General features: G+C 46.9%; 2 protein-coding genes across 5 annotated transcripts in view; one reads left to right on the forward strand and one right to left on the reverse strand.

Annotated features, from left to right (window-relative positions):
• Positions 1 to 5464, reverse strand: part of bbs1 (Bardet-Biedl syndrome 1) — an 8687-nt gene extending 3223 nt beyond the window's left edge. The window contains exons 1-3 of one of the 2 annotated variants that reach the window (XM_085417257.1): positions 5177 to 5464; positions 4086 to 4486; positions 2576 to 2758 (exon numbers count right to left, since the gene is read on the reverse strand). In XM_085417257.1, the coding sequence (XP_085273383.1) occupies positions 2576 to 2758; positions 4086 to 4486; positions 5177 to 5333 (741 nt within the window). In that variant the 5' untranslated portion in view covers positions 5334 to 5464. Of the gene's footprint in view, positions 1 to 2575; positions 2759 to 4085; positions 4520 to 5176 lie in introns of both variants that reach the window. The other variant, XM_085417258.1, reaches the window with a different exon arrangement.
• A 293-nt stretch (positions 5465 to 5757) lies between these two features.
• The window catches only part of LOC146664387 (kinesin-like protein KIF20B), a 15063-nt gene continuing 10820 nt past the window's right edge, over positions 5758 to 10000 (forward strand). For all 3 annotated transcript variants that reach the window (XM_085417254.1, XM_085417256.1, XM_085417255.1), the window contains exons 1-6: positions 5758 to 5899; positions 6410 to 6516; positions 8921 to 9010; positions 9451 to 9570; positions 9676 to 9814; positions 9893 to 10000. The exon at positions 9893 to 10000 is cut by the window's right edge and continues 77 nt beyond it. In XM_085417254.1, the coding sequence (XP_085273380.1) occupies positions 6415 to 6516; positions 8921 to 9010; positions 9451 to 9570; positions 9676 to 9814; positions 9893 to 10000 (559 nt within the window). In that variant the 5' untranslated portion in view covers positions 5758 to 5899; positions 6410 to 6414. The remainder of the gene's footprint in view (positions 5900 to 6409; positions 6517 to 8920; positions 9011 to 9450; positions 9571 to 9675; positions 9815 to 9892) is intronic.

Here is a 10000-nt window from a genome sequence, read left to right on the forward strand (position 1 = left end):
AAACGTATGTGATACATTAGATAACTACGAAGCACCAGCCCTCGGTCCACAGGCCCGGCCGATAGATCAGCAACTATTGGCCAATAAAGTTTTGCATTGTAGCGAGAGAACGTCTCGCCATTCAAGATTCTTTCTTTGTCACGTGCATGGTTATACAGGTGTAACACGCAGTGAAATGTGACCTGATACGCTCCTCGACTGTGCAGAGAGACAGACAGAACTTTATATACAGTGAATGAGTATATACAAGGAGAGCATTATGTGCAGCAAGTGGGTGAGTTATGTGCATTATATAAATAGGAATAAAATCAAATAAAACAATGTGGAAATTTACAGCTTGTGTACGTTGCGTGAGGAGGGTGTTAAAGTGTCTTGTGCTGTAGTGAGCAGCGTTCTGCTGTACGGATCACTCTCTGGAGAGCTTTTTGGTCCTTCACACAGCTGTTCCCAAACCACGATGTCATGTTCTGTGTGAGGATGCTCTCCACAGCGCCTGTATAGAAGATCCTGAGGATCTTTGGAGAGACCCTGAACTTCCTCAGTTGTCGTAGGTGATACAGGCGCTGCCTAGCCTTTTTGGTCTGGACCTGAATGTGGGCAGCCCATGTCAGGGCTGAGGAGATGTGGACACCAAGATACTTGAAGGACTGCACCCTCTCCACTGGAGCTCCATTGATGATGATGGGCTTGTAGTCTCTGTGCTGACCCCTTCTGAAGTCCACCACCAGCTCCTTGGTCTTGCTGACGTTCAGCTGGAGGTGGTTGTCCTGGCACCACGATGCCAGATTCTTCACTTCATCCATGTAGGCCGCCTCATCGTTGTTGGAGATGGCACCCAGCACCACTGTGTCGTCAGCAAACTTCACAATGGTGTTGGAGCCATGGGTGGCCACACAGTCTGAAGTGTAGCGGGAGTAGAGCAGTGGCGAGAGGACACATCCCTGAGGTGCTCCTGTGTTGATGGTGATGCTGTTGGAGAAGCACCTGCCCACCCTCACCACCTGAGTTCTGCCAGTGAGGAAGTCCAACACCCATGCACACAGACGGCTGTTAAGTCCCAGATCCCTCAGCTTTGTGAACAGTCTGCTGGGCACTTTTGTCAGTGGCGAGACCCGCGTTGTAGGTGGCGGTCTTGGTGTTCACTGCAGCGCGGATCGATCTGTCCACCCACGGTTTCTGGTTCAGGAATGTCACGACTGTCGCAGTGGGGATGATCTCATCCACTAGCATGTTTACGAAGCTTACTGCTACATCCGTAAACTCGACTGCGCATGCTCTGAACATGTCCCAGTCGACGTCGTTGAGCGCGTCCTGTAGCGTAGCTTCTGATTGGGGAGACCAGCATTTCACCTCCCTCGTAGCTACTTCATCCCTCCGAATGTGTTGCTTATACTCTGGGATGATGAGGAAGATGGCGTTGTGGTCAGACTTCCTAAAGGCCGGGTGTGAAACAGCCTTGTAGCCCTGCTTGTATGGCGTGTAGCAATGGTCCAGTATCCTATCCCCTCGTCGGACACGTGATATGTTGGTGAAAGGTCGGCATGACTTGTCTGAGGTTCGCTTCATTAGGTCTCCTACTACAATGAGGGCTGAGCCCAGAGCCCTGTTTTGAAAGGCACTCAGCACATCATGTAGTTCGGATAGAGCCATACCTGTGTCCACTTGGGGTGGGATGTAGACCACTGCAGCGATTACCGAGGTGAACTCACGGGGAAGGTAGAAATGGCGGCACTTAATGCTCAGAAATTAGGAATCAGGAATTCCAGATGTGGCGAGCAGCCGCTGGAGAGAGTAGAAATGCTCCTGGGGTCACACAACTTTCTGTTTACCATGAAACACACTCCTCCACCTTTGTTTTGTTCGACTCTGCCGTTCTGTCTGCGCGGAGCACGAAGAATGAATCCGACGGAGTTACGGCCTGGTCCGGCACGGTGGGGGTCAGCCATGTCTCCGTGAAGCACAGCATGTTGCAGTCCCTCATGTCACGTTGGAAGGTGACTCTTGCCCTCAGATCATCTAGTTTGTTCTCCAACGACTGTACATTAGCCAGCAAGATGCTGGGCAGTGGTGCGCGGTGCGCCTGCTGTCTCAGTCTGTTCCGAACGCCAGCGCATTTCCCCGGCGTTTCTTTGTTCGGCGCCTGGGGTGAGCGTCCTGTCCATTGTTGTTGGCCGCACCGCGTAGTATCTCGGTCGGCCATGATGGGTCTGGTTTAAAAGTGTCCAAGATCACCGATGTTGAGAAGGGAGCTACTGTCCAACTATAAAACTAGAAGTTCCTGGAATGTATAACAAGGTAATGAACAAGTAAACAGCTAAAAAGGTGCACAGTCTGTGCGGAGCGGTCAGAAGGCGTCTGGACGTGGCTGCGCCATCTTGTAAATCATTCTTTGATTTACATGATGACAGAGTGTTTTGGACTGTTGGTGATGAGGTACAGATTTATACAGTGAACCATCAACACAAACAGGAGCTGACATGTGAAACAGGTAGAAGAAGAAAACCACATGAATCATAAAGACAGATTTAAAAGGACTGCGGTGATGTCATTGAGGACAATGCGACCTGGGAGTTACCTGGCGCTTGATCGGCTGGTGTTTGAGCAGTTCAACAAACTCGTCCATCTCGTGGGGCTCCAGAGACAGGAAGCTGAGCGAGCGGACCGACAGCGGCACATCGGCCTTCTTCCTGATGCTCTCCAACATCTCCTTCAGGGTCAGAGGGTTGATCTGCCCCTCCTTCACCTGCTGCCACACATCCTGACCAATCAAAGCGCAGCAGCACGTCACAGGTACATTCAGGTGTGTTTACAGTGAAAAGGACACGCTCACTGCTTTTAAATGACATTAGGTTCAGTGTGGTGATTTCCGACTAACATCCACTGAACAGTAGCTGATATGGCTCCTCAACATAAGACAGCACATCATCAGGGCACAGTAACATCCTGTTCAGACTGATCTAAACGCTCTACCACTCCGGAGCCTGCATGACATCAGAAAAGAGGAGGATCCTCCAACTGTAATAATAATAATAAATTTTATTTATAAAGCGCCTTTCAAGACACCCAAGGACACTTTGCAATAAGATAAAACACATAATGGAACAATGACACAATGAAGAACAATAAAACAAAAGCACAAGATAAAATTAACAAACAGTGGGTTCACAGTGAATATGCAGATTTGAACAGATGGACTTTGAGCTGGGATTTAAACTGGGGGAGAACCAGTGTTTCTTATTTCTGGGGGTAGAGAGCTCCACAGCCTGGGAGCAGAGCAGCTGAAAGCTCTGCTTCCCATGGTGCTGAGGCAGAAGGAAGCTGGATAGAAGGAGAAGATCGAAGTGAGCGGGTAGAAGAGATAGTGCTTAACAAGTCACAAAGGTAAGGAGGAGCGAGGTTATGAAGGGCCTTGAAGGTGAGCAGAAGAAGTTTGAATATTATCTGGATTTTCACTGTGAGCCAGTGGAGTTCCTGAAGAACAGGTGATGTGCTGGTAGGAGGGGCTCTGGTGATAATGCGAGCAGCAGAGTTCTGAACCAGTTGCAGCTTATGGAGGGATTTTTGGGGAAGACCATGCAAAAGAGAATTGCAGTAGTCAATACGGGAGGTAACGAGACTGTGGACAAGAATGGACGTAGACTGGGTGGAAAGAGAAGGACGTAATCTCTTAATGCTGCGTAGATGGAAGTAGGCGGAACGGGTGAGGTTATTGATGTGAGATTTATAGGAAAGTGAACTGTCTAGGATGACACCAAGGCTCTTAACCTGAGGAGAAGGGAAAACTGAGGAGTCATCGATGGTGAGTGAGAAATGGTTCGCCTTCAAAAGGTTGGATTTGGTGCCAATAAGGAGGATCTCAGTTTTATCCTCCTTGAGCTTTAGAAAATTAGAGGTAAACCAGGATTTTAACTCGGATAGAATGGTCTGTGGTCATCTTCACATCTGCTACAGCCAAACAGAGGATGAAGTGCCTGGAGATAAACATAACTGGACCCCTGGTTCATTTAAGGACTGTTTGTCCTTAAATGAACCAGGGTCCCCATGATGTAGGTAATATAAGCACACACACTCGCACACAGACAGACCTGCTCCAGTGTGTTGATCTCCAGGCCAGGCAAGGTGAACTTGAAATATGGCCGCAGGTTCTTGTAGACGTAGATGCAGGGTCCGGAGGCCACAGCGACAGCGGGGATGCGGGGCTCGTGCAGGTCCATGAAGAAGGCGACGAGGCCAGCGGGCAGGTCAAGCAGGGTGCTCTCGCTCATCAGCGCCGTGCCGCGGTACACCTTCAGCTTCATCCCCGACGACCCGGAGCCCAGATCCCCGACCACCAGCCGGTTCTCCCCGTCCCCGCTCAGGTCTGCCAGGTCCACGCAGGACGAGAAGGTGTAGATGCCAGCCACCGGGTCGTAGTGAGCGTCCAGCCACTTCCCTCCATCACCACTCGACTCAGCGGAGGACATCACAGCAGAAGGGGCAGGCGAAGCTTTATTCACACAGGGTCGTCACAGGAAGAGGCCTGAGCACAGACCGTAAAAACATGGAAACAGCTTTCTGGTCGGAAACCGCTGTATTCTATCTGAAAGCTACCAGGTGACGACAGTTGTAGCTGAGTGGCTCGTTTTGGTCACGCTGAATAAAAATGAAATGTGTTAGCACGGCCTCCTTCACTACATCCATGAACCTCCTCTGAGGTCTTCTTCGTCTCCTCCTGCCTGCAGCTCCATCTTCATCCACCTTTGGCCCATATAGCCACTCTCTATCAATACCTGAACCTCTGCTCCTTCCACCTGTCTCCCTTTCATTCAAACACCTTTCATACCTCCACCCTCCAGGCTCTTCTCCACTCGCTCCTTTCTCTCCCCACAGATCTGCTTTTTACTTCACTCCTGGTTTAATAACAGTTTGTGATGTGAGAGGGCGCTGTTACCTACACACACGTGCTGCTCTCTCGAGACGCAACGATATTTAATCGTTGTATGTTAGTCTCTATCAGTATCCTCTGCCTCCTGTCATGTGTATTATTAATTGACCCCTCTCAGCTCGCGTACCGTGTTTGATGGATCTGATTTCCAGAACTCTCTCACCTGTTAGAGGTGAATCGCCACACTATGGACCCAAAGAGTTAATCAATAGCGGCACTAAAAATAATTCCCCTCCTCCCGGGTTGTCTCACCGTTGTCAAGGCAACCGTGTCGCTTCGTCTTCGTCCTCCGCCCGTTTGCTTCTTTTCGCGGCGTTTCTTCGGTGGAGCCGCTGCAGCTTCGCCTCACGGAGTCACTTTGGTCCCGATAAAGAGGAGTAAGTCCAACTGGATCCGCTGCAGTCAGCATCTAATCCCCAAATCCCCTTCAATCCTCCTGCCCGTTACCGACGCCACACGATGACGTCAATTTCATGCGGCGGTGTTTGTTTGTTTTTTTACCGAACAAGAATTCATACATAGAAGAAAATTCAGTCGAATAGAAGAGAAAATTAAATAAAGTTTATGTTACATTTTTTCTTAAAGGGCTGACAGCTATTCTTAATTTCAAATATGACGGTTGATTTCTTTAACCACACTTGTTCATTTGTTACTGGCTTCGATAACTTATTTCTATATTTCTGAAATATAGAAAACTCCAAACTCGACAATCACTAAACAAAACCAGCAACAACAAAAAGCAGCGTCGTGTGACTTTATTTGTTAAAAAGAAACACTATATTGATCTCGCGAGATTCTATATGAAGGCAACAACGATTCTGTGACGTTGCTTCGTATACGTTCTGTGATTGGTCGTACTGTTCTAGTTTAAAAAGTAAACCGCGGAGAGGACAGCGCAGCAAGGCCGATAGGCAGTGATTGTTTCTCATGTTTGCGGTAGTAAATAGAGTGTGTGTGAAATAAAATATACGACACGTGAGTTCGAGTTTCATACAATATCGCTTTAATTCGTAATCCTGTCATTTAAAACGAAATTCCGCTTTGCTGAAGTCGTAAAAACGCGTAGATGAGATGGCTAATGCTAACAACAAAGCTAGCGGAGTGTAAAAACGGTCTTTGTTTACCTTCTGTTTGTTTGCTGTGATTGGTCAAAGATGTGATTTACTCTGAGCTGTGTTTGTGTGACTGTGGTGGCCAGTTTTAGTCAGGCTGTTTACACTCCAGTAGCTTGTATTGGGGCAGTGCTGGAGTCAGGCCGAACTCCATTATCATTTCTGGGAAATTAAAACTCTCGTTTGAATCTCAGTCGCACAGAAGCCGGCTGATCATGGGAGACATGTTTAAAGGCAGCACCTCATTTAGCTGGTAAAATCGGCGCAGATTAAAGCTCTATTAGGCGCTTAGCGGGCGTCTAGGCTGCCTGTGAGCTGTAGGTGAAACTCCCCGCGGGGAGACTGGTGGTTGATTGGACTGATGTGTTTGCAGAGAGAATGGATTCCAGTTTAGCTGGAAGGCCGGAGAGAGTGGGACCAGTGGAAGTGGGGGACATAAAGAAGGACCTGCTGGCTGAGTTTTCTGCCATGCCAACACAGGTAGGTCCACCACGGTCTGCCCTGACCTCGGACACAGTGTTGCCAACTCGTCAGTAAGGAAAATCGCTATTGGCTGTCCTAAAAGTCGCTAGAAGTCGCTAAATGACATCATCGCCTAATCTGCATAATTGGTCATGCTAATGTAATTGTAACCTATGTTGTTGGAGAGAGAAATAACATCGTGGAAGATAGGGCTGCTCGATTATGGCAAAAATGATCATCACGATTATTTTCACTGAAATTGAGATTTCGATTATTTGACGATATTTATTTAACCCTTTAAGACCTACCATAGAACCAAGTCCGCCAGAGCTTATATTATATTTTTTACATGTTGTAGTGCCATTTTTGGGAGCATTTCAAGTTGCTATACATCAATACAACTGTTATAGCCCATATTTTAATAATATGTATGCATTAAGTCCATAGTAATTACATTAATTACAAAAAAGTGCAAAAAACTACAAAAAAATTGAAAATCGTTTTTGTTTTTACATATATTTCTACTTGGGGAAATTTAAGAGGTTTATCCCTCAAAACTTTAAATACAAAAAAGTTGCAAAAAATAGTTTACAACAACAGGAAATTTATTTTGAGTGTCTTCATAGTTTTATTTTGGAGATACACCAATTTTTATATACTGCAGGAAAAACAAAAAACAATCCTATGATGCAAATTTGCAAAGAAAACAGCACGTGCATCAAAATAGACTATTTCCAGCAGTGCAATTTGAGTTCTAAGCATCCCAGAAACTATTCAGAAAAGTATAGAGTCAAACATGACTTATAAAAACACCAGTATAGGCTTTTAAGGCCTACAAGTAAAAAACAAACAAACTACATTTTCCGTGAAAATGAAAATGATCGGATTGGCAAAGCGTGTTTCTGGAATATTATGTTTTTGTTTCTGCAAGCGCTTTTTATGCAATTTTTGCAAAGCTTTATGTAGAAGGAAGCTGATGGCATAAGATGTAAGTACAACTCCTCCGGTTTCATATGCAAAACAAATTATTGCGCTAGCTTACGCTGTTCCGGTTCTACAGGGATTTAAAGGGTTAACAATAACAATGTATTGAATAATGACTTTAAAAAAAATAAAATAAAATAGTGTGCAAATACTGATAACAGTGCAAATGTTTGCAATATAAAAAAATAAATGAAAAATGTAAACATCTGTGTTTAGTGAACTTTGCAGTGTTGCTCTGTGGCGCAGCTATGACACCGTAGCAAAGTTTACAGACTGTCTACTTGATCCACGTCAAGTAGAACCCATAATGTTTCCACACCACTGAAGTGTTTTTTACCTCTCTTTTCAACCAGCGGCAGTCACTCTCCTCCCCAAATAACTTCTGCTTAGCTTTCCGAGCTTCCCTTGGGTCCTCTTAATTGTTGTGACACGTGTTGGAAACGCAGAGAGGTGTGCTCGATTTGCCACACGGAGCAGCGCGAGAGTAAAGCACGAGGGAGGGGCTAATAATCGGCTCAGTCATTTTTAATGATCGTTGAAAGCCCAGATCGTAATCGTGATTAAAATTCGATTAATTGAGCAGCCCTAGTGGAAGAGACATAAAGTGAGTAAAAAAAACGTCCTAAATGCATTTAGAGTTTATTTAGAACTACAAATTAAATTTCTTTTAGCAATTATGGTTTTTTTAATGTCACAATTCCAACCCTGCTACTTTCCCCGGGCTTGGACCGGCAAAAGTGACCCGAAATAGGCGCTCTGGTGGAGTTACTTTGTGTGTGTTTATAAGTAGTTTTAAACCTTGTGATCCAGTAAAAGAAGAACACTGCGTTACAGCACCCGCTGCTTGTTGAGAGTAAAAGCGACACGCGCTTTCACGTCTTTTTTTAGCGACTTTTTTTTTAGAAATAAAGTCACTAAGGGGTCTGAAAACTCGCTAAATATAGCGACAAAGTCGCTAAGTTGGCAACACTGCTCGGACAGGCTGTAGTACATCACGGACCCATCCATGGGACTTGCAGAGCAACGTCACATTGTGCTGTTGTTCCTGCACATGTTTAAATCAGAGTCTCGTCCTTTGAACCACATACACAGAGAGATCCACAAACACCACAAACTGTCTTCCACACAATGAAGATCTCTGTGGTCCTTTTATGTTTGATGCCCACTGATGTGTGTAGGGATTATTCAAAGCATCAGTACAGTCACCATTAACAGTGATGTTTTCTTCCAGTTTGCTGTGAAATCAGAACCATTTTCTTTGTTTATTGTTTATTGGTTTCCAGGAAATTTTCCATTAAAAGCATCCAGTGTATTCATCCTCCATGCACACACATGCACATCTGTACCTGCTGTTTCCTGTAACATGCCGTCGCTGTCTGATGGTTACCTGTTCTAGAGTTGGATGCAGGTCATGTAACTGATGCTGCTCTCTCTGCAGGACGACGCTCAGGAGCAGTCGGAGAACCTGCAGGTTTACCTGAGGGTTCGACCCTTTACTGCAGCCGAGAGCGGCAGCGGAGAGGCACAGGTGACACACACACACACACACACACACCGCAGTGTTTTACAGGGATTCACTATTCCAGCTTTCTCCTACTCTGGGTGTCTACAGCAGAGATCAATGGTACCAGTTCTGTATTCCTCACCGAGGAGCATGCTGGATGTCATTCAGTTAAAAACAGAGGACTGATGTGAGACACAGGTGAAGCTGGCAGGAACCAAACTTCCATTCAGTCCACGCTCAGCAAAGCTTCACTAAACACAAATTTTAAGGAGGATAAGACAGGAACTTCTTCCTCACATAACGTTTACACGCAGAGGGAAACTTTCTTATTCCTGATTCCATCATCTGTTATGGATCAGATCTGTCACACGCACACCGCCACGTCTTTGTGACCTGCTCACAGACCTGGACTGTTCACAGTCTGTAGGCCTGAATGAGCAGCGCAGGTGTGTTTTCCTCTGTAGGACTGTGTGACCATCGAGGGGCCGGAGACTGTGGTCCTCAAGCCTCCCAGGAGCTGCCAGTCAAACCGACAGAGCGACAAGTCCCTCCCACAAACGGCCCAGAGGTTCACCTTCACGCAGGTACGTGTCACCTGACCGGAGCTGTGCACACCCGTCCCACTTGCTTCACGCTGTTGTTGTCGTGGTGCCTTCAGGTGTGTCGTTTCTGTTGTGGTTGTATTTCAGGTGTTCGGTCCGGAGGCGAGTCAGAGGAAGGTGTTCGAGGGCTCCGTTCGGGGTTTGGTCCGAGACGTTCTGCAGGGAGGAAACTGTCTGGTTTTCACGTACGGAGTCACCAACGCCGGGAAGACCTTCACCTTCCTCGGTCAGAGCGCCGCCCCCTCCTGTCTGCCATCACCCGCCTCTCTGCCCGACTCTGACTAACTGTCCGTCTGTCGCTCAGGTCCGGACCACGACTCGGGTCTGCTGCCCAGGTCCCTGTCGGTCATCTTCAACAGCATCGAAGGCCGCCTGTACGGCCGCTGCGACCTGAAGCCTCAGCGCTGCCGAG

Source organism: Rhamphochromis longiceps, linkage group LG8 (assembly GCF_057381845.1).
Source record: "Rhamphochromis longiceps isolate RC_006_pf linkage group LG8, R_longiceps_female_GT1.1, whole genome shotgun sequence".
Taxonomy (NCBI): domain Eukaryota; kingdom Metazoa; phylum Chordata; class Actinopteri; order Cichliformes; family Cichlidae; genus Rhamphochromis; species Rhamphochromis longiceps.